The 23,493-nt window shown below is 49.2% G+C and overlaps 1 protein-coding gene across 2 annotated transcripts in view; it reads left to right on the top strand.

The window, feature by feature from the left end:
* CHCHD6 (coiled-coil-helix-coiled-coil-helix domain containing 6) overlaps positions 1–23,493 on the top strand; it is a 251,259-nt gene that overhangs the window by 126,968 nt on the left and 100,798 nt on the right. The window contains exons 5-6 of one of the 2 annotated variants that reach the window (XM_030307552.1): positions 8,345–8,428; positions 12,942–13,049. In XM_030307552.1, the coding sequence (XP_030163412.1) occupies positions 8,345–8,428; positions 12,942–13,049 (192 nt within the window). The remainder of the gene's footprint in view (positions 1–8,344; positions 8,429–12,941; positions 13,050–23,493) is intronic. The other variant, XM_030307553.1, reaches the window with a different exon arrangement.

The raw sequence follows: 23,493 nt of genomic DNA, 5'->3' as shown, positions 1-23,493 counted from the left end.
TTCAAAAAATATTCCATTACTTAAGGAATTGTTTATAAACTTTATAAAAGCATCCTACTTGGGGTTTTTCTGAGCTTCTCAGATATGTTATTTGTTGTCTTTAATTAATTTTGGAAAGTTCTTGGCTTTTCTGTCTTCATTCTTTTGCACCGATTTTTTTCTTCTCTTTCTAGGACTCCAATTACATGTATGGTATATCATTTGATATTGTCCTATAGATCTCGCATCCTCTGTTCAGTTTTATTTCTTCCGTGCTTTGTCTCTTTTGGTTTGGTTAATTTCTAATGACTTGTTTCTAAGCTCTGTCCAGTCTTCTAACAAACCTGTGATTTGATGCCATACTATGCTAGAAATTCATTTTTAGCGTTTCCATTTGGTTCCATTTTTACAGTATTGGGTAGTGTCAGTGAACATGGTGGATTAAGGGCCTCTGATGAAAATTCTCCCTTCCATAAAAGCAATGAAAATGCTCTATTTTTAACCCCCCGAACTTTGAAAATTAACCAAAGACTTGCAGCAATCCGGGAGCATTTGTTCAAGAAAAATGGTGAATCTCAGTAAGGACAGTGAGTTTTATGGCATTTTAAATCGTCTCATTCCCATCCTCCTTTCCCCCAACTAAGCAGTAAGTTTGAAAACCAACAGCCACAGTCATGGTAAAAGCTAGCAGCCTGGCAACCACTGGACAGGGCAGAGAAGGATCGGAGTTCTTTAAAGTCCCAAGCCTAGAAAGTTGTCATTATTTTTCCTGTCTGGAGGTTCCTGGAAGACCCCACCTGCAAGGCTGTCTTCACTTGATCTGACTCAGACGTTGCTCAGTGGAAACAGCCTTTTCCTGGAAGGCATTTTTCAAAAACAATCAGAGGCAATTGTTGAACAGTATGGCTGCTCCAAGAGGTGAATAACAGTTTGGGAAAACAATAGGGTGATAAAAAAGCTTAATAAAAGAAAAACTACCCACAGCTAGGATCATACTCAGCAGTGAAAATCTGACGACTTTTCCCTTAAGATGAGGAACAAGACAAGTGCTAGCTGTAGTAGTCAGACAAAAAAAAAAAATAAATAAAAAGACATAAAAGGCATCCAAATTGGTAAGGAAGAAGTAAAATTTTTACTATTTGCAGATGACATGATACTCTACATAGAAAACCCTAGGGGTGCCTGGTTGGCTCATCCACAGAGCATGTCACTCTTGATCTCTGGGTTGTAAGTTCAAGCCCCACATTGGGTGTAGAGATTCCTTAAGAAAACAAAACAAAACAAAAACCCTAAAGACTCCACCAAAAAACTACTAGAACTGATAGATGAATTCAGTAAGGTCATAGGATACAAAATCAATATACAGAAATCTGTTGCATGTCTATAAACTAATAATGAAGTAGCAGAAAGAGAAATTAAGAAAACAGTCCTGTTTGCAATTACACCAAAAATAATAAAATACCTAGGAATAAGCTTAACCAAAGAGGTAAAAAATCTGAACTCTGAACACCTAAAACATTTATGAAAGAAATTGAAGATGACACAAGGAAATGGAAAGATATTTCATGATCATGGGTTGGGAGAAGAGACATTGTTAAAGTGTCCATACTACCCAGTGCAATCTACACATTTAATGTAATCCCCATCAAAATACCACCGGTATTTTTTTTTAAAAACTAGATAACAAGATGTTCAAAGAAGGCTTAGAAAAGCTTCAGCATATTCCTGGGAATCTAGAAGGCCAGATGAATGTGTAGGGGAGATCTCAGGAGATCTCAAAAAGATTCACACCTGGACACATCATAGACTGTTGAACACCAGAGTCAAAGAGAGAATCTTAAAAGTAGCAGGATAGAATCAATTTGTCACATGCAAGGAATCCTCAATAATATTAATAGCTTATTTATTATTATAAATAATGGAGGCCAGATAGTGCCCATATCCTTGTGGAAATTCTCCCTTTCTTCACATATGGTAGGTATCTACCCTTCTCTGCTAGATTCTTTAACATATTGATCATAGTTATTTTGAAGTTCCTCTGTGTTACTTGTAACATGTGAACCATTGTTGCATCTGATTGCATTGGGTATTTTCTCTTTATGGTAGATCATTATTTTCGTGTGTGTGTGTGTGTGTGTGTGTGTGTGTGTGTGTGTGTGTGTACTGTGTTTACACTTTTGACTGAATGCTCAACCTTTTGTGTAAATAAAACAGTAGACACTGTGGTATATATGCCAGTGAAGGGTTTTCTTCTGTTCTATAAGATCATTAGTATGGGGGCTTGAGTGTCTCGTAATGGCATATAGTTAGATTTTCTTCTTTTCTTTTATCCAAAGTAAGAATTTTTTTAAGGGTGAGATTAACCAGGTTATGTTTTGTATTAGTCGTCTATTCCTAAATAAGAAATTACAAACTTCAGTGGTTGAAAATAAGAAATATTTACTGTCTCACAGAGTCTGTGGATCTGGGTCCTGGACACAGCTTAGCTGGGTGCCTCCATCTCAGGGCTGCAGTTTCATCAGAGGGCTCAGCTCAGGGCAGCCCTGGTTCCATGCTCCCTCATACAACTGTTAGCAGGATTTAGTTCCTCGCTGGCTGATGGCTGGAGGCCTCCCTCAGTTCCTTACTGTGTGGGTGTCTCCATAGGGCAGCTTACAATATGGAAACTTGCTTCTTCAGTGTGAGCGAGGGGGAGTGGGGGAGCAAGACAGAAATCACTAGCTTTTGGCAGCCGGAAAGTGACATCCTACCACTTTTGCCATATTCTGTCCATTTGAAAAGTTTGTCATTAGGTGCAGCCCACACTCAAGAAGAGGGCATCACACAAAGACGAGTATCAGGACATGGGATCCTTGGGGACCATCTAAGAAGTGGTCGAGCGCATATTTTTTTGTGAAAACTGACATACTTATTTCTAGAATTTAATTTGGGATTTTCAGTTTACATCCTCTTCTCCTCCCCGTGTTTTCCTTCAGCCCCCCATTTTCTCCTTATGGCCACATCTTGCTCCCTTTCTCCCACCCTCCCTTGCCTCTGCTCTAGCATCCGTCTTCTTCCTGTCCATTCCCTCCCTTCTCTTCCTCCTTCATCTCTTCTTTCTCTGCCATCCCTTTTGGGCTCTTCTTCTGAAATAGTTCTTAGACATACATTGGAGTCTCTCAGTCTGTCTTCCAAGTTTTTCAGCTCCTCTTTCATACAGTTTATCTTTGTCTTCTGTTGCAATGTTCTGGATCCCATTACTGTACTACATTCCAGTTTGCTTATTTCCACCTTACTGCCCTCAGCTTATCCATCATTTTTACCTTGAAGGAATTTAAGTTTATAATATTTACCTGTTTGGGGGTTTTCCTGTTCCAGGTTCATAATTTCTTCTTTTTCCATTAGAAGTTCATTTATCTTTAAAAAAATGTTTTTTAACGTTTATTTTGGGGGGGGCGGGCAGAGAGAGGAGACAGAGAATCCAAAGCAAGCTCCAGGCTCTGAGCTGTCAGCAGCTTGACATGGAGCTCGAACTCATGAGGCGTGAGATCATGACTTGAGCCAAAGTCGGCTGCTTAACCGACTGAGCCACCCAGGTGCCCCAAGAAGTTCATTTATCTTTTGAGTACCTTAAACATGCACTTTTAAAATCCTTTATCATTTGAAAATTGGAACACTGTCTGAATATTTGGTGATGTTAAGGAATTAATTTGGAGGGTATGCAATGGTACTATGGTTTAGTTTAGGAAAAGAAAAGTCCTTATTTTTTAAAGAAGTATTTGAAGTATGTACAGATGAAATGATCTGCTGTAAGAAATTTGGGGATAGTGAGAAGGTGGGGGTTATAGGTAAAACAAGATTTCCTTAAGTTTATAAATTTTGAAGCTTAGTGATGGCTGTCTGGGGTTTTATTAAATTATTCTGTCTCATGTTTAAATTTTTGCATAATAAGTTGTAAAAAATCCTTGGTCATAATGTCCCATAGAATTTATTTCATCTGGAGTGGATTCATGTTCCAATTGCTGATTTTATTGGTAGCCTTGCTAAGTGTCACAGTGCTTCATGTATTTGGGATTTGGTTTGCAGACTCATTAAGAAAAAAAATTTTGGGGGCGCCTGGGTGGCGCAGTCAGTTAAGCGTCCGACTTCAGCCAGGTCACGATCTCACGGTCCGTGAGTTCGAGCCCCGCGTCAGGCTCTGGGCTGATGGCTCGGAGCCTGGAGCCTGTTTCCGATTCTGTGTCTCCCTCTCTCTCTGCCCCTCCCCCGTTCATGCTCTGTCTCTCTCTGTCCCAAAAATAAATAAAAACGTTGAAAAAAAAAAATTAAAAAAAAAAAGAAAAAAAATTTTGTTTAATGTTTATTTTGAGAGAGAGAGAACGTGCGTGCACACACAAGAGGGGGAGGGGCACAGAGAGAGGGAGACACAGAATCCAAAGCGGGCTCCGGGCTCTAGGCTCTGAGCTGTCAGCACAGAGCTGGATGCAGGGCTTGAACTCACCAACTGTGAGACCATGACCTGAGCCCTAGTCGGACGCTTAACTGACTGAGCCACCCAGGCGCCCCTGCAGGCTCATTTTGAGTAGAAAGTTTGATGTTTGTCTTGTTTCACTCTACTTTGTTTTTGCTCTCATTTTCGTTTCTCCCCGCCTAGTACGTTTCTAGCGGTCTGCAGCTGCGCCCAGATGCAGGGACAGGTGATTGTGGCCCTCCTGAGGCCCATCTCCGTGGTGGCATTAGTGGTGCTGCGGAGCTGGGACCTGAGCTGGGGGTGGTGGCGGGGGTGGGGGTGGGGTTGAGTCATTTGTGGCCAAGGGTTGAGTGGATTGGAGCTATGGCCTGTGGGCTGAACTGCAGCCCTACACGGGGTCTTCAGGAATTTTTTGCATCAGCTCCTTGTTCTGAGAGAGCCCTGGGTTGCGGGTGGCAAGGCTGGCACCAGTGCCCCACTCTGTGGAGCAGGCTTTGTTCTGGCTGCCTCTGCCAACTCCAGACCCAGAGCCCAGCAAGCCTGTGGCTCTGGCCTTACCCACTGCTTTGCATTCCTGTTCTGTTAGACGTTTTAATCTTGTTTTTGAACCTGGCCATGTCTTTTTGGTGTCCTGTTCTCATATTTTGTCTGTTCTTGCTATGTGTTTAGAGCAGGGAAGATGCATCAAAGTGTGAACTTACTGTACTCTCTTGACTGGAGGAAGTCCTTGACTAAATCACTGAAGATTCTTTTCAATTCCCCATTCAAAGACTGTAATCCACCAAGTAGATCTTCATAATGGTGATATTTTGCCTTTGTATTGGAGACAGCATACTTTACTCAGTATTTTTTCCTAGAAGACTGGCTTGGAAATCTCCTTAGAGAAAATAACAACCTGCTACCCCACAAGTTATTCTGCCTGTGGCCTCCCCAGCACATATCCCTCTCCAAAATTATCTGATTTCTCTGCACACACATTTGTCTCTCCCACTGGGATCCATGAGAACAGAAGAAGCTCCATGAGAAGCTCCATGAGAATAGAAACTCTTTCTCATTTCCCTTTTGTATCCACAACCCCTTTGCGATAGTGTCTGTCACGTGGTAGGCACTCAATAATGTTCTGATAAATTACTGAATCAGTCACTGAAACCTGCCTGTGCCTCCTTAATTCCACGGTCATGCTGCGAGGTGCCTGCCGCATGGCCTCTCGTGAGTGCTGGGAGGCGCGTGTTGGACTGTAGCAGCTATGTAGAGTGACCAGTGTTGTCTCATGCCCGCCTTCATTCATCAAAGCCAAGTGGGTCCCTGCTCCGGGCCAGGCACTGACAGCCAGACGTTCGTACCACATGCATTTTCCGCAGCCCTTTTCACATGTCACCTCCTCCTGTCCGTTGTCATTATAAATCTCAGGATGGGGTGGAGGAAGTGAGCTAGCCACCTTGCTGGCTCACGGTGCTGGAGGCCAAGGCTTTGGGGATAGGCCGAGAGCGGGAAGGCCCTTCCTGTCACAGAGCTTCCGTTCCAGTGGGTATGACAGACTCCTTGTTCTCTGAGCAGTTAATCACTTCCTTACTTGGCATCGGCTTCGTGGTGTTGCAGATTGACATGGCTATAAAAGGAGACCCCTGTGTCCTCAATATCTCTTCTTGTGTGTGAACTGTCTCTCTGTGGCCTGAGGAAGCCTCGATGGTTGGGGAGCTTTGCCTGGAGCCTTATCCCATTTCTGACATAGATACCCATGCCAGCACAGGCCCGGGAGCCATGAGCTGAGTGTTCCTGGAGCCTCTGCCCAGAGGAGGCATCCTGATGTGTAGGCTGGAGGGAGGGTGGACAGATGCCCGGAAGGCCTCCTCATGTACCGTCCCGCTGGCCTTCAGGGAATGGCAGAAGAAGAGCCTCATGGCAGTTTCGCTTTCTGGTGTCATCTTCCCGGTTGGCTGGGACCGTCGGCCAGAAAACGGCAAGTCCAGAGCCCCAGGAGACATCCCTGTCCTGGCTGCTTCGTTGTGTCACGCCGGCTTCTCTGATTGTCCCAGGGATGGCTGAGGGTGAGGGCCCAGGTGGCTGCGGAGGGCCCAGCACAGATTCACCACACTCCCATTCCTGGGACCCTGCCTCAGCGTCGTGCTTTGAAAAATCCTGCGAGAAATCCCCCAGCATTCAGTTTCACTGTTTGTATTTAGCTTTTCTGAAGTGTTGGCATTCCACAGGCATTCCAGAAGCCTTCTTGGCATTTTTAGATATTCTGAAGCAGCCTCAGGAGCCAAGTCTCCCCTCTGTTCTCCATTCTACAGGTAAGGAGGACATACCCAAGAAAAGGAGAGCAAATTGCTCCAGCTCGCAGGCCACTCAGTGGTGGAGCCCGCATTAGAGTGCGACTCCCAGGTTGTCAGCATGTCGCCAAGCCCAGCCAGCCCACGTTCCCCGGGTGCAGCCAAGTCCTTCAAACCCAGGTCCTTCCTCAGCTGCTGTTGCTGTCCTATGGTCAGCTCCTCGTTGCTGATCCCCTGCTGGGCTTTAGCACATTTTCATGTCTGGGCGTAGCATTGCCGAGGGAATGGGCTTTCAGAAACATCAGTTCTTGTCCTGGGTGGTATTTTTGCCCAGTTCAGACCCATGTGCTGACACCACAGTGTGGTCTGAAGGAGGCAGCTCAGGACCTGGAGTCACCGCTGACAGAGGTTCATGGTTTCCCTCTGTCATTGGCTAGCTTTATGCTCTTGGGGTCATGGTAATTAAGTGATACAGGAGCCTGAAATGGTGCTGGAGTGCACTGGACCCTTACACAGAGCACATAGCAATCAGATGGCATTACTTGTCTGCACGAGTGGTGAGCCGGCCCTCTGGGGTGCTCAGACCCCGGGTAGGGGCAGGCCTTGGGGCCTTGTCCCACAGAGGTCCTGAGAGGCTGCAGGGCCATGGATGTCCCAGGCAGGAGAAGACTGCCGTGATGCAGGTGTCCCTTGATGGAGGCCTGTTGTGGCCCTGCCCATTTTCTTTAACCTCCCACACAGTCCTGTGGGGCAGGCACTTCTGGTGCGGGCTTATGTCTTATACCTGAGGAAGCTGGAGCTTGATCACCCAGATAGTTAAGAGTGAGGCAGGTTCACCCCCAGGTCTCCTGGCTCCAGGTTGCTGGTCCTGGCCAGCCAAGCCCCTCAGCCTCGCTGTCACCTTCAGGGAGGGTCCTCGGCCATATGTGCCAGCAATTCTGTTGGTTCTGCATCCGGTGGGTGCGGGAGCAGCCGTCCTCTCCAGCTCTGGGGTTCTGGGGTTCTGGGGTTCTGATACTGCTCACCTTTCAGATCCCTGACCCCTGAAGGAGGGAGCTGGCCTTGCCAGAAGAAGGGCATTCTGGCACCCTGCCTCTGAGAGCTCACGTGTGAGTTGGTGGCCTGGTCCGGTGCTGGGCGTGAGAACTCCGTGGCCGGGGAACAGCTCCGGCCCTTCCAGGCTGTGTGGCCTTGAGGCAGTGCAGCTCTGTGGTCAGGCCCTGTACATGCTGGGGCTCAAGCCCCAGTTCCTCCCTGATAGCTGTGGGCGGGGGCGGTCACTTACCCCCTCCATTTATTCACCTACAGGGGCTTCCTAGCAACCCTGCCTACCGTTTAGAAGTGCTGTGAGGGTCCAGTGAGAAGGTCTGGGGGAAGCACTTGGACTAGTACCTGGCGCATAGTAGGCACTCGGTAAATGTTAGTGCTTGTCCTCTGAAATGGCTCTAGCAGCGTGCCACACTGAAGTCCTGAGGTGGAAACTCAACACAGGGTATGTAAGCAGTCCAGCATAGCACAGGTTTTCAACGCCCCATCGCTGCTGCTTGCACGGTCAGTGTCTCTGAACAGAACCCCCTTGGTGTCTCCCCCAGCTCAGCCCAGCTGCCGTCGCCTAACGTGGGCTTTGTTCTCTTCCCGCCAGGCCAGGGAGCTGGAGAGCCGGGAGGCAGAGCTGAGCCGTCGTGACACCTTCTATAAGGAGCAGCTGGGACGCCTCGAGAGGAAGGTAAGGCTCACGGCGGCTGCCTTTGGGCACCAGGCCCTGAAAGCCCCAGGGTCCAGTTGCCCTAGTGGCCGGTGCCCCTGCGGACACGCCCTCCCTCACCCTCAGCCTTTCCCCAAGTTGTAGTCACAGAGATCACAGTGTTTAAGTGGCCCGTGTTTTGTGAATGCGGCTGGCCATGCTGTCGTTCAGCCTCAGGAAAGACTCATTTTCACCACAGGGCGGTGCTGAGCCCTAGCCTACCTTAGTTAAGCTGCACTGGATAAAAATAATAATAACGTGAAGTCGTGCTGTACAAATATATTAAAGTTGTATTATTGATCTTCTCCCGGGAGTCGGGGAGATCAAAGGGCACCATGGCTACTCGCTCCCCACTTTCCTAGGGATAAGCCTTTGAAATGAAGGAGATTCAGAGACATCCTCATTCTTTTTTTGTTGTTGATAAAGCCTACAACGACTCTTGAAAATTCATTTGGTAACTTGTTTACTTTTGTGGGGGAGTGCTTAATTTGTTGATCATGACAGATTTTTCAAATGGCTTAAATCATGGATGGGAGACGGTTGGGAGGTTTTTAAAAAAAATGTTCTTCCTCCTGCCTGAGATGGCATGCCAGGCAATCCGAGCCATCAGCTTATTGCAGGCAAATCTTCGAGAATCGTTTGTCACGGTTTGGAGCTTTGAAATTGACAGTTTGCTTGAGGGGCTTGATTTCCGTGGGCTTTTCTCCTGTGGCATGGCACTCTGAAGGCTGGTAGAAATGTGGGTTTCTGGATTTCCAGGCAGCGGGGACAGGAGGGACGCTCCTCCTTGCTCCAGGGACGCCCCTGTCTGCCTCCTGCAGGGTGTTTAGGGGATGGCACCAATTGTGATGTGAACACCGACGGTGGTGGCGTGGTCCTGGAGGCCAGCAGGGCACCTCCAGCCGCTTATAGAAGTGGCCCCTTAACCAGCAGAGGTGTCCCCAGAACAGCCTCCTGCCCAGGTTTGACTGTAGCTGCAACGACAAGATCCTGGAAAAGGGGAAAAACATTCCACCAGCCATAGCTCTAATTATCACAGTTGCCCATATGTTCATGAGCGCAGATTTTTTTGTGTTGTTATGTGTGCAATTCCGCGGCCTCCTGCTGAGCTCCGCTTGCATTTCCCTCTCTGGGTTTGGCTTCTGAAAGCGTGTGTGCGTGTGTCTGCTCGGGGTGAAGGGCAGTAGCCTTACAGTGTTCTTCCTTGTCTCAGCTCGGTTTTCCCCTGTCACTCTCCTTTCCCATCCCCACTGGGGTTCTCCTCCTTGGGCCCTGTTCTCTGCCTCGCCAAAAGGGAAGTAAATTCTCCTGGATGGGCCCTTCCTTCTCATCTGTTCTTCCCCGCTCATCCTACGGGGACGTCCAGACTCTACATAGGCACATGTGCCCTTTTTCTAAAATGAGGGTTTGCTACATGATTGTGAAGTTATCAAATGCTTCCAGAAGGAGGTGCAAAAACATGGTCACCTGTCTGACTCTGAAATACTAGCATTTTGCTGGTGACACTGTGCAAAAGGAAAGCCCCTCTCATGTCCTGGGAACTAGAGATTGGCGAGGGAGATGGGAGGGGGCGGGGTGGAAGGGGTGCTGCAAAAGGGGGAGCAAAGACGCATGATCCTAAGGCTTAATTGTACCAGTCTTGAGAAAGGTTTCCCATCTCCTCTGTGGATAATTTTATTCCTGTAATGGCTGGGAAGATGAAGAACTCGGCCTCCGACAATCTTTTTTATTAGCTGTTGCTTTTATATAATTCTGCTTTCATTTGTTGAATACTCTCAGACCTTGACATTTTCAGCTTCTGTACACACAGCTTAAGGGCCTTCCAATCAGCAGGCTCCTTTCTTTTCTTTTCCCATTTCCTCTTAAGTTTGGAAATTGATGGTGGAAACCTGTTCAGGGGGAAACTTGGAGCAGCTGCTGAATCATCCGTGACCACCCAAAAAAGTTGGGAGTATGGTCAGGGGCCAGAGGAGGTTGGGATGGGGGACACAGAGGCCCAGGCTCGTGGGGGGCGCCGTGCTGGGTCCGCCCGCCCCTCGGCTGGAAGCCTCCTGCCCTTTCGCCCATAGGACTGTGATTGGCAGGTAGGGAAATCCTGCACAGAATCTAGACTCATTTTCAAGGGGGAGGAGACGTCTTGACCCCTTTGTACTGCAGTATTTATTCCCTAGATGATTATTCTTGAGGGTGGAAATCATATTTTGTAGGGCTCCTGTGCTTTATAATCTTTCTGAGTAATTGTTCCTCACGCCCACACTGCAAGATCTAAGTGAGGAGTGTTTTTTCCTTTCATCACAGAGAGCAGTGAGCTGCTGGGATTGCAGGGGCCTGGGGAGGGTCTCATGGCACCTGGAGGCAAACCCTAGACGTGGTGTCCACACACAGCCGTGAAGCAAGGGCTAGTGCATTCACAGTGGACCCGGGCCCCCACATGGCTCTGTGTCATTGCCCTCTGCAACCACACTGCGCCTCCTCACATCTCCGTTTCTTCATCTATGAAATGGAGATATTGATGCCTCCCTCCGGGTGTTGACGGCAACATTGGAGGAGGGAACATCGGACAGGTGTTGGCATGTGCCGGGGGCCTCTCTCTGGTGCACAGCGGTGTTGGCGATTCTCCTTCAAGTCCTGATGCTTCCGGTTTGGGTTCAGCGGATGCATGTGTGCACACGTATGCGTGCGGAGATGGATCTTGTCATCAACGGTGGGCTGCTCTCTGGGACGCAGAAATCTCCTCCCCGGGCTTCTCTGGGCTTTTCTCGGGTGCCCGCCACAACACCTGTCTGTCCTTCGCCACGCAGAGGGGTAGGTGAGGGCCGTGTGCAAAGCACTATAGAGACCACACTCTGCTCACAACTGGGTGTTTCTCACGGGCCTGACAGTGTTAGAGAGCAGGGCCATTTTCCGTTGCCGTATGCCGGGTGTAGGGTCCAGGAAGGTGACGCTGTCCACTGCCTCGACTGTCCGAGTTGCAGTGCTGCACCTCCTGCCATCGTAACTGGCCTCCCAGAGCCTTTGCTCAGCTGCCCTTTGTGTTTTCCTGTGGGAAACGGAAGACCTGGTTGTGGGTTTCACCTGCGCTCCACCTGGATTCAGTTATCTCGGGGCTAAGGGTGACTTGTGTCCCGTCAGAACTAGCGCATCTGCTGTCTGCTGGTGGAACCCTGGGTGCTGGGTGGCTCTGAATGAGACCTGAAGGCCATCGAGCTGACAGTTCTGGCTGGCCAAGGGTGCGTCTCCTGCCCTCTGCCATGGGGCCGAGCGCAGGTGCGTGGGGAGCAAGGTATGTGGGGTGCATGATGGAGTCCTAGTTTGGCCTCAGGAATTGACCAGCCTTCTGACTCTGAGCAAGCTATTTAAATTCTACAGCCTCAACTTTCTTACCTTTGACATGGAAATGTTAAGACCAACCTGCCAGTTGTTTGGGGGCTGAGTGGTCATTTGTGTACAAGTATCTGATGTTGAAGTGTCCTATTCTCTTTCGTGTCATTTCCATCCTTTTTCTCCTCATGTAATAAATGCGTAGCCATTCGTTAATTCCATATTTGTTTAATTCTGCTAGATGCCCAGAGACGGTCCCGACACCTGTCATTCCTACCTCATGAAATTCACAGCACAGTTTGGGAGGGGAGGGAGATGTTGAGGAAGAGGGCCGCACATGGGAGGATGCCAGAGAGCCGACTTCCCGTGACCAGACCTGGCAGCCCTGTAAAAATGGTCTTGCTTTTTCCAAACTCAGCAACTGCGAAGTGGGGAGAGCATCTGGGGGGTCAAGCTTCACAGCTGGAGGTAGGGAGAAGGGGAGAACCTGAAAAATATGTGTATTCTTCCTGGATCTCGGGCTTTTTCCCCAGAACATAAATTTCTGTTCCTCCTCCCCTTGGGCACACACACCACCCCAGCATCGATATGTGAACAGTCAGCCCTTTTCCTGTTTTTCCCTCTTTGCTTCTACTCCGGCTTTCTTTTTTTAAGGAACAACTGTCATGTGATCCTGCCAAGCCTGCAGCTTTCTCAGTGACAGCACTAAACAGCCCCCTGCCTGATGTCCCTGGGGGTGTCAGTCGGAGTCTGTTCAGGAAAACAGGAGCCGCTCTAGGGCACAGAGGAAGAGGAGAATTCTGCTTTACATGAGAAGGTGGGCCCCTGGTCGGGAGCACGTGAAAAGGCCCAGCCTCACACATGTTGAGGAAATGCAGTGACAACCACGAGGCAATACTGTTCCATGCTCAGAGTGGCTGACATGGGAGCGATGGGTACCAGCGAGTGCTGGCCAGGCTGTGTGTGGTTAACTCAGGCCCTCACACCGCTGGCAGCGCTGTAAATTGGCAAGGCCACTTTGGAAAGCTATCACCCGTTGTCTGTTAAAGCTGAACATAGGCATACCCTACAACCCGGCAGTTCGGTGCCCAACAGAAATGTGTCCATAGGTTCACCAAAAAACCAAAGACTGTAGAACGCTCATTGCAGAATCATTCACAATTGCTGTCAACAGGGGAACGGATCCGTCATGGTGGTCGTCAGAGTGGAAGCCCAGATGGGCGTGTGGATGAACAAGTCGTGGCCATCAGCAGGGGTGCTGGTGAATGTCAGCCACAGAATGGTAAGCAGAAGGGCCACACGGAAGCATACGTGTACGTCGCGTGGATCTGTTACTTGACTTTCAAACCCGGCGGAACTAATCTGTGATGCTAGAAAGTGGGTAACGGTTACCTTTGGGGGGAGTAACGTGGAAGAGAATGTGTAGGGGGCTCGTAGAGTGGGGCAGAGTTCCCTTTCTTGATGTGGGTGCTGGTTACGCAGGTGGGTTCGACTGTGCGAATTCATCAAGCTGTGTTGGGAGGTTTTGCATTTTTCTGTTAGTATGTTCTATTTAACACAAAGTCCGATGCAGCGGAGGAAGGCAGGCCTACCTGTAGGCACCAGCGGTGTCACCTGCCACTCCCTCTCTGCATGTTCCTAGGCCCTGCGCCCTGCATGTGTTCTAGCACTTGCCACGCTGTCTTGTGGCTGTTGGCATCTGTGACTGTTTCCACTTCCAGACTGTGAAGGTCTGGAAGCAGAGTCCTCACTGGTCTGATTCATCAGGGGTGATTCATCACCCAGGGCTGGGGATGCAGTGTTTGGCATAGAATAGGTGCCCAATAGATGTTTGCAAGAATAAAGAAAGGAAAGTGTGTATGAGCAGGCAGGAAACAGTGATGCAGCGGGGGTTCCGGGATAGGCCTCTTGGTGAAAGCTGTGTTTGGAGCATGAGCAGGATGGAGTGGGCAGCCCACAGGACAGGACATGAAGAGGTGGGACTTCTGGACGGAGACCTCCACGTGACTGTGGGCAGTGGGGGGGAGGGCTGTAAAAATAGGTTGGGGTCACATCATGAAGGACCCCGGATGACTGGCTCACAGCGTGGCCTTCCATTAGGATAACATTGGGAGTTCTTGAAGGGCTGTCAGCTGGAGAAAGACTTGAGCTTGAATGTCCGGAAGAGTAACGGTGCCATTAAGAGACAGAAAAAATTCAAGGGAGCCACGACACTTGGGGAAGGTCGTGAGTTTAATTCTAGACCTGCACATATGAAGTGGAGATGGCCAGCAGATGATTGAAAGTGTCAGACATGGAGTTCTGTGTCCCACAAGATGACAGCCACCACGATGTCATGAGCATCTGCTATGTGCCAGGCTCTTTTACATAAATTATCGCTAATCCTTGCAGCAATCCTGCAAGGTAGATTATATTATACATTTTATAAATGAACAAACTGGGAATCAGGTTAAATGAGCTGCCAGAAGCCATGTAGCTGATGGATGAAGTCAGAGCTCTGAAGTCTCTGCTTTTCCCCCACGCCATGCTGCCTCTCAGATCAGCTCGGAAGAAAAGTTCGAGAGAGTGTGTGTGGTCAACGGTGCCAAATGCTGCAGGCCAGGAAGGACTGGAGGAGAGCCCTCCAATTGTGGTGTGAAGAACACCTGAGTTATGTTGAATGCACTTTTCCAGTATTGCCGTGGAAACTGAAGCTGGGTTACGTGTGGAGTGGGGCCACAGTGAATGCGGTGGTTTAAGAGTGAGTGACTCCATCATATTTCTGGGAGGAGGAGAACTCATAACACGTCCCTGAGGGGTGCAGCGGAAGCCAGGTCCCAGAGGTGGTTGGAGGGTGTGTGGTGGGAAGGGCCGCCTTCACTCCGTGCTCTCAGAGGAGTCGCCCTGTGGCTCTGGGGTGGAGTGACTTCCGGTCGCATGGTGAGTGAGCAGTATGTCTTGTTGGAAGAACTGTTGACCGCCAAGTGCTCTGAGTAACCAGCAGGCTTTTCTCCCGAATGTGGGGAGGCTTGCTTGGTGTCGGGCTCTACCTCAGTACCAGAGAGTCAGACAGAGAGGGGCTCACCACTGAGGATGCAAGACCGAGGCATGGCAAGTGTGACGTGCATGCCGAGAGAAGCTGCCAGAACATTGGGGATTTGGAGGAGGGAACAGGTAACAGTGACCTGAAAACAATGCAGCCAGAAATTGGCCCATGTGGGGAAGGAGCCCACCCCCCTGATCATTGTGGGGAGCAGCCCTTTGCCTACTGAGCTGACTGCTCTGGGCCCAAAGGACTTTTGAAGATTGTTGAGTCCAGAAGTTCTTCCCCAGGTGACTAAAAAATACCCGCACGCCTGTTACCCACCTAGTGCCACTTTTTGGTAACGGGACCGGCATAAAAATGGCCATTTTGTGTGTTCTCGACACTGCTGGAAGTGAGAACTGGAAGACTGTATTGCCTAGAGATTTAGGACGGCCTTTCTTAGCAAGAATGGGCTTTTTTTTTTTTTCAACGTTTATTTATTTTTGGGACAGAGAGAGACAGAGCATGAACGGGGGAGGGGCAGAGAGAGAGGGAGACACAGAATCGGAAACAGGCTCCAGGCTCTGAGCCATCAGCCCAGAGCCTGACGCGGGGCTCGAACTCACGGACCGCGAGATCGTGACCTGGCTGAAGTCGGACGCTTAACCGACTGCGCCACCCAGGCGCCCCAAGAATGGGCTTTTTATACCTGTGCTGGTGGCACCGGGTCCTCTGATGAGGAAACAAAGAAACTGAGAACCACTGATCCACTCCAATTATTTTCACAGATAAGAAAAGGGCCCCAAGGCAACCAAGTGGTTTGAGAATCACTTGCTCTGGCTTTAAGCACTGGGTTTTTAGATCTAGAGGGACCTGGTTTGAATTACAACTTCACCACCTACTGGCTTTATAGGTGTGATCAAGTCACTTAAGCCCCTGAGCCTTGGGAGTCTTCATCTTTACAATGGGGACAGTAGTAATTACATTTTTCAAGTTAATAAAGACGTGACAGAGAAGCTAGTCCATTGTAATATATCATACTATAAGTGGTACCTGCCATTACTGTTGACCAGCCAGATCTAATAATATAACTGCCGTTGTTCCCATCACTCCCCAGAGGTCCCGTAAGTAATTAGTAGTACACCCAGCTAGTAGTGGTAGCAGTAGGACTCAGCTTCCTTGCAACACTGTCCGTTAGTCTTACAGTTTTCCACCATAGGGTGAGAGGAGGGGTTAATCACAGGCTCTGGAGATAGATGCTATTACCACTTGGGTTCTGCCACCACCACCATCATCACCTGGGCCGTCACCCCCATCACTACCACCGTGTCCTCTGCCTCGGCCACTGCCACCTCCATACCACCGCCATGTCATCCCACACTTCCCTGCACCTACTCTGTGTATTGCTGAAGGTCTGTTTCTTTACCTCGCGGTCTCATCTTCGCAGAAATTCTCGCTGTTACCTCATGGTAACCTCTGAGATGAGGAGGGAGCAGAGACTGCCCCCTCTGTTGTGCATGCGGAGAGGCCGTGGCTTTCCTGGGCCCTGTGGCCAGCTTCCCTGGGAAAGATGTCTGCGCCAGGGGCCCTGCAGAACGGGCTGCACAGCTCCTTTGCTATGTACAGTGTCTAAGTTGTGTCACATAGGTTGGGTGGGGCATGGGGGGAGTAGTGTTTATCACAGGTGAAAATGAGGAAGCTCAGAGAGGTTATGGGATGGCACCAGGTTTCACAGCCATTCAGCTCTGGGTTCAAGATTTAGACAGGTCTTCCTGAATCCACGTTTGTGAAACAGGAGTAGTACTTATCTTGCAGGGTAGTTTTCAGAATCACATGAATTGATAGAGTATTGCCAACAAACTCTCTTTCCGTCTCTGCAGCTGGCTTTCTCGGTGCTCCGTAGCTAACACTTGCTGAGTGTTCCATGTGCCAGGCACCGGCCAGACACCTCACCCGAACGGCCTCCTCTGACCTGCCCAGTGAGCTGAGTGATAGAATGACAACCGATCTCGTTTGAATCCTTGCTGTCAGAGTGCCAGGCGTGTCCCAAGTGTGTCACACGTTCTAATTCATCACATCCGCGAGACAGTCCCACAAGGCAGGAGCTGTTAGCATCCCCATTCTATGGGCAAAGACATAGGCTTTGAAATTGGCAGCAGCTGTCACGTGAATGGTTTGGGGTCATGGCAGTCAGTCCGCCGTCCGTGGGCCCAGGCAGGCTAAAGCAGGGATCCGTTGTTCATCAATCAGCCGAGTACTGTTTGAATCTGTATTAAAATGATCCACCGTGGAATTTTCACTAAAGCAGAACAGTAGACTAACAACAGTACAGTGAACCTCTCTGTTCCTGGCCCCCGAACTTAACAATTTGGCCACATTTGCTCATATTTCTTCCTTTTTTCTTTTTTTCTTTGCTTTGAAGCAAATCCTGGTGACCACAGTATTTCCCTCTACAGACTTCAATACGTGTCTTTGAAAAATATGGACGTTTTCTCATATAACTATAGTATTGTCGTCTTGCCTCAGAGAATTAACATTGATTTCCCTGATCTCCTCAAAAATACCTTTTCCCAGAGTTTTTGTTCGTGTTTGTTGCTAGTGTAAGTCAGGATCTGCTACAGTTATACCGCACTAGAATTGGTTCTTAGGCTTTTAAGTCTTTTGTCACCCAGAATAGACACTACCCCCTTTTTTATGCCAGCGACTTGCTGCCAACACTCCTTAGGTTTGTATTCCCCTCTTTCTCCTTCATGGTGTTGAACTTGGCCCAGAGAGGGGAAGAGCCAACTGTGTACCTCAGTAAGAGGGGTGAAGTGATCATGTGGGAAGAAGGGCTAACCTCAGTGGTTAAGTCGCTGTTCACGGCTGTGGATTTATGTCTCTCCCTCCATTACTGTTGCTAGGGTCCTTTTAAGCTCGGGCTCAATCAGTATCTCCTCTTGAAGTGGTTTCTGCACCATTCCTGGCAGCAGCTGCATTAACATGCCGCACTTCCTGTGCCGTGGTTATTGTCTCTTGGTTTTCCCCCCGGCGCATTTAGTCTCCTAAATAGGTCCTTATGGCTTGAAGAGCCAGAAGTGCCTGTCCATCACATATGCAGGTTACCACCTATCCCTGCTGGAAAAGACCCAGTTAAACAAATAATTTTAATTAAATAGGCACTCCATGGCCTCTCCTTTCCCTTTCCTTCTCGGCTCTTCCCTTACCAGCTTCGATCAGCTCGATTTGACTGGGTGAATGAATTCCTTTGGGCCCTCCTTCGGCCCTTGGCCACGGTGGTGGTGGGATGCTGCAAACAGAATCCGAGATTGCCCTTTGGTCTCTCCCTGCTGGTGCTCTGCCCTCCCACTGCCCTGGTGACCAAGCCCTGTCCTGGTTACTGAACTCATAGCTCCTGTTCTTTTGTCCTTCCACCACAATGGCGGCCCCTGGCTAATCTCTCTCTTGAACTGAAACTGTCACCTCCCCACTGGTATCCTTTTTACCAGACCCTTACCTATGATCTGGTATCTCCTTGTTGCAGGAAGACCGTTTCTAAAGCCTGTCAATGACTCCCTGGTGCATTCAGGAGAAAGCTGGGATTCCTCAGCCTGGCCTGTAGGGCTCTGTGATCTGGGACTTGGCTGTGTGTGCACCTGGCATGCTCTCTGGCCACATGGCCTCTCTCCTGACATTAGGATCACCCTAGAGGCCTTCTGTGACCCCTTCCCTTTGCTCCTTCTGTGCAGGGCTACCACCTGAGCTAACTTACTATTTTGTCCCCAGAGCAAGCTCAGTGCCTGATGGACATAGATGCATGACATAGTGGCTCAGCAGTCAGGAGAGGTGACAGCCCAGAGCGGTCAGCAGTGCTTTGGGCTTCGGTGCATAGAAGTAGGTGGCTGTGGTTGTCAGAGTGTAACTGCTTGTTGCTTGGTGCCAGCGGGGGAGCCAGAACCTCTCTGTTACAAAAACTCTGCCTTGGTGCATTGCATCATGGGAATGACCCAGTCATCTTCTCAGAGCTTATCTGGCTGTGGGGCAGCATTGCCTTTTAAAAAAATGCTTATACTTATTTCTTGAGTAGCACCTGTCCATAGTAGAGAAACCAAAAATTTCAGAAGAGCCCAAAGAATAAAACTAAATTTGCCACATCAGCGCCCTGCCCACCTAGAGAGGTAATCGTTAGCATCTTGGTGGACACTGCCGGAAGTTGTTTCTCTTACGGTGACATTGGTCGTGTTATAATACAGTTGACCCTTGAACCATACGGGTTTGACCTGCATGTGTTCACTTCATACACAGTTTTTTTTACTGTATAGTACTGTAAATGTATTTTCCTTATGATTTTCTTAATATTTTCTTTTATTCTTACAATAAAGTAAGAATACGATACATAATGCCTAGAATGTATAAAATATGTGTTAATCGACTATGTTATCAGTAAGGCTTCTGGCCAACAGTAGGCTATTAGTAGTTAAGTGTTTGGGTAGTCACAAATTATATGTGGATTTTCAACTGTGGAGAAAGGGTTGGGGGGGTGCATCACTACCCTTAACCCCTGCGTGGTTCAGGGATCAGCTATATTTGCAAAAATGGGAACATAACCGTAATGCTGTTTAGTAACCATTTTAAAACTCAATCTGTTAGGAACCATTTTCCAACATCAAATCTGTTTCTACACTTAATTAGTTGTGTACTCCTCCTTCTTATGAATGCACCATAATCTACTCTTTCCTATCACTGCATTGCTGTATCGCCTTAGGCTAACCAAAGGCGGATGGTGTTCTTTGACCATCTTTATAGCTGCCTGAAGTCCGTTATTTTCTTTGGAAAAATATTTATATTCAGAATTGCAGATCCTGGGCCGTAGACTGTGTCCATCCCTCAGGCTTGGGGTTACGCCTTGCCAGATTGCCATGCAACGGAGATCGTAACAGTTCACGCTTCCTTCAGCAGCACATGATGGCGCCAGCCTCCCGGCCTTTCAACAACATTGGCCGTTTTCCTTTTGCTTTTTAAAATTAATTACAAATGTAATGCTTGTTTGCCAGAAGTTCAAGCATAATGAAAGCATGCAAAGTGTGGCCCGAACTCACCAGGAAGAACACTGGTCGGTGTGCTTGCAGCCACCCCCTGCCCGGGCAACTGTCAACCTTCTGTGAATGAAGAACCCAGATATGGATTGTTTTTACAGTTGGTGTCATAGTTTATTCTTCTCTAACTTGCTTCTTGCACCTAGCAGTAAATCTTAGACAATGTTGCACGTCACTTCCCTTTGTCCCCCCAGATCAGCTTGTTCCTTTAATGACAACGTTAGGGGATTGGCATTATTTATTTAACCACTTTCCTGTTGGGTGGACATTTAGGGTTATTTTCAGCCTTTCACAATTAATTTTAATGAAGACATCCAAATTTCTCTACAGAAATATATACCGACGAAATGGTCTGAGAATTTCCCTAACCCTAACCCAACCCTAACCCTAACCCAACCGTAACCCTGTGAGGTGGTAAACTTAAAAGCTCTCCCTTCCCCATTTCAGTAGCTTTTAAGTGTGTTCATTTGATGGGCAAAAATTGGCCTTTTGAATGTGTACTTTTTTAACCACTAATTAAATGATCATGTTCGTTGCTTTATGAAAGCCTGTTTCTGCACTGTAATCACTGTCGATTCCCCAGCCGAAGGGCTCTTACCTGATGTAGGATGTTTTCCCGTCGTCTCCTCAACTGACGATTAGTTACCCTGGGACTGGACACCGCAGGTTGGAAAAGCGTAGGATTGGGGTTCACCCTGGGTCACCAGGGGGTCACCTGGGTCTGACTCCTTACCTCAGCTCTTGCTAACTGTGTGACCAGAGGCAAATTGGTTCACTTTTATGAGTCTGGGTTCCTCATCCTCCCGGGACTGGTAACCACAGCCTGTTGGATTGTGGCAAAGGACTGAATGGGACAACACTTGAATGTGCCTGTCACGTCGTGTGTGGGTGTTCGCCGGGCTCCCTCCTGCTCAGACGGTCCGTGCCATTCATGGACAGTTGTGGTTGTGCATTATTCTGGAGTCTGCTCAGGTGTCCTGGGCGTACTGAGACCACGAGCCGGAGTAACAGCTGTCATAGAGCTGTCCGGGACCAGCCTGTGCGGTGTGCCAGAGAGGTGAGGACCAGCCTCCCCCTGTTTCCCTCCCCAGTGAAACTGTCACCCTGGTTCTCTCAGGCTTTCCTCCCAGGGGGCAGTCTAGCGGTTCTCCTTTTGGTAGGTTTTAGCTTGTCCCTGTCTCTGCGGGTCCTGGAACTGGAGCCAGCGTGCGAAGGTGATAGGGATGGGGTGGGATGGAGCTGTGCCATTTTGCCCCCACAACCCCCCTGAGGGGACATTCCCCCTGGTGGTACTGCCTGGGCTGCCTTTGGCCGTCTCACTTGAGCTCAGCTCCACTGGGCTTTGTGTGTGCTGCCGGGAAGCCACACTACCTTGTTCTGCATGCAAATGGCCAGTGGTTTGGGACCCAGGAACAGGACCGTAACCCCTGTCCCTGTTAGTTTTCATCTAATTGGAGCGGACAGGGCCATTCTTAGCTTTTGAGATGTGTATGTATCCTGTTACCCGTACAACATACTGGCTTACCTCTGAACTTCATGTCATCAGCAGATTTGATCAATACACTGCCACTCCTTCCTTTAGTCATGGATAATGATGCTGAGTTGGAAGGAAGATGCCACACTCTATGGTCAACCATCTGTCCTCACTCTCCAGACTTTGCAGAATGGGAGTGCTACTCCAGGTCCCTTCTGCTTTTGGGTCCTCCCATGGGTGCAGCATGGGACAGAATCTCACTGACTCTGAGCAGTGTCCCAGTCACTGTAGGCAGTGTCCCCATCACTCTGGGCAGTGTCCCCATCACTCTGGGTGGTGTCCCATCACTCTAGGCAGTGTCCCCATCACTCTGGGTGGTACCCCCATCACTGTAGGCGGTGTCCCCATCATTCTGTGTGGTGTCCCCATCACTCTGGGCTGTGTCCCCTTCACTCTGGGTGGTGTCCCCATCACTGTAGGTGGTGTCCCCATCACTCTGGGCTGTGTCTTCTTCACTCTGGGTGGTGTCCCCATTACTGTAGGTGGTGTCCCCATTACTCTGGGTGGTGTCCCCATCACTGTAGGCAGTGTCCCCATCATTCTGTGTAGTGTCCCCATCACTCTGGGTGGTGTCCAATCACTCTAGGCAGTGTCCCCATCACTCTGGGTGGTACCCCCATCACTGTAGGCGGTGTCCCCATCATTCTGTGTGGTGTCCCCATCACTCTGGGTGGTGTCCCCATCACTGTAGGTGGTGTCCCCATCACTCTGGGTGGTGTCCCCATCAGTGTAGGCAGTGTCCCCATCACTCTGGGTGGTGTCTCCATCAGTGTAGGCAGTGTCCCCATCACTCTGGGTGGTGCCCCCATCACTCTAGGCGGTGTCCCTATCACTCTGGGTGGTGTCCCTATCAGTGTAGGCGGTGTCCCCATCACTCTGGGTGGTGTCCTCATCACTGTAGGTGGTATCCCCATCACTCTGGGCGGTGTCCCCATTACTCTGGGTGGTGTCCCCATCACTGTAGGCAGTGTCCCCATCACTCTGAGCGGTGTCCCTATCACTTTGGGTGGTGTCCCCATCACTGTAGGCAGTGTTCCCATCACTCTGGGCGGTGTCCCCATCACTCTGGGTGGTGTCCCATCACTCTAGGTAGTGTCCCCATCACTCTGGGTGGTACCCCCATCACTGTAGGCAGTGTCCCCATCATTCTGTGTAGTGTCCCCATCACTCTGGGCGGTGTCCCCATCAGTGTAGGCGGTTTCCCCATCACTCTGGGTGGTGTCCCCATCACTGTAGGCAGTGTCCCCATCACTCTGGGTGGTGTCTCCATCACTATAGGTGATATCCCCATCATTCTGGGTGGTGTCCCCATCACTGTAGGTGGTGTCTCCATCACTCTGGGCAGTGTCCCCATCACTGTAGGCGGTGTCCCCATCACTGTTTGCGGTGTCCCTATCACTCTGGGCGGTGTCCCCATAACTCTAGGCGGTGTCTTCATCATTCTAGGCGGTGCCCCCCATGACTTTATGACAAGAGCGTGGAAGTGTGTCTGGATGGCTTGTTTCCCACCAGCCTCGGCTTCCTTCTGGAGTCTGCCACTTCCATTTCTGAGTACTTAGACTATAGAATTCTCTCAGGGATCTGTGTCTGGCTGACCAATCTGTAGTTTTCAAAAATCCACCTTTTCTCCTCTTTGCTAAATTGGACATTGTCTCGTCTTGGGCATCTTCTCATTTTCTCTGAGTTCTTGAGATTGCCAGCAACGAGCATGTCTCTTCTGTAAGTTAATTCAGAGCTGAGATGTGATTCATCTGGATCAGGAGATTTGAATTCATTTAGTGTGACTGGATGTTCTCTCACAATCTCTTCCCCGTCTTGCGTTTCAATTCCCTCATATCAGTGTTTGATTCACCCTTTTCAGCCTGAAGATTGTTCTCCTTGATAGAAAATGGGAGTTTATAGTTCTTTCTCTCCGTCATCTGTTAACTGAACACCTTTCACCCCAATATGGGCCTATCCCTTCTTGTTCCTATCGCTCCTGATCCAATTTTAAAAGCCCCTTTTTTGTCCTTAGCATTTTCCAAACGGCTCAGCTTGCCTGGGCCTCAGCTTTCCTGACCTCGTTCTTACAGGCTGGGCCGTTCCTTAGTTATTCCCCATGGGCTCTGCACCC

Source organism: Lynx canadensis, chromosome A2 (assembly GCF_007474595.2).
Source record: "Lynx canadensis isolate LIC74 chromosome A2, mLynCan4.pri.v2, whole genome shotgun sequence".
In the NCBI taxonomy this organism is placed as follows: Eukaryota; Metazoa; Chordata; class Mammalia; order Carnivora; family Felidae; genus Lynx; species Lynx canadensis.
Note: the sequence above shows the minus strand (reverse complement) of the source record. Positions and strands in the feature narration are given on the sequence as shown.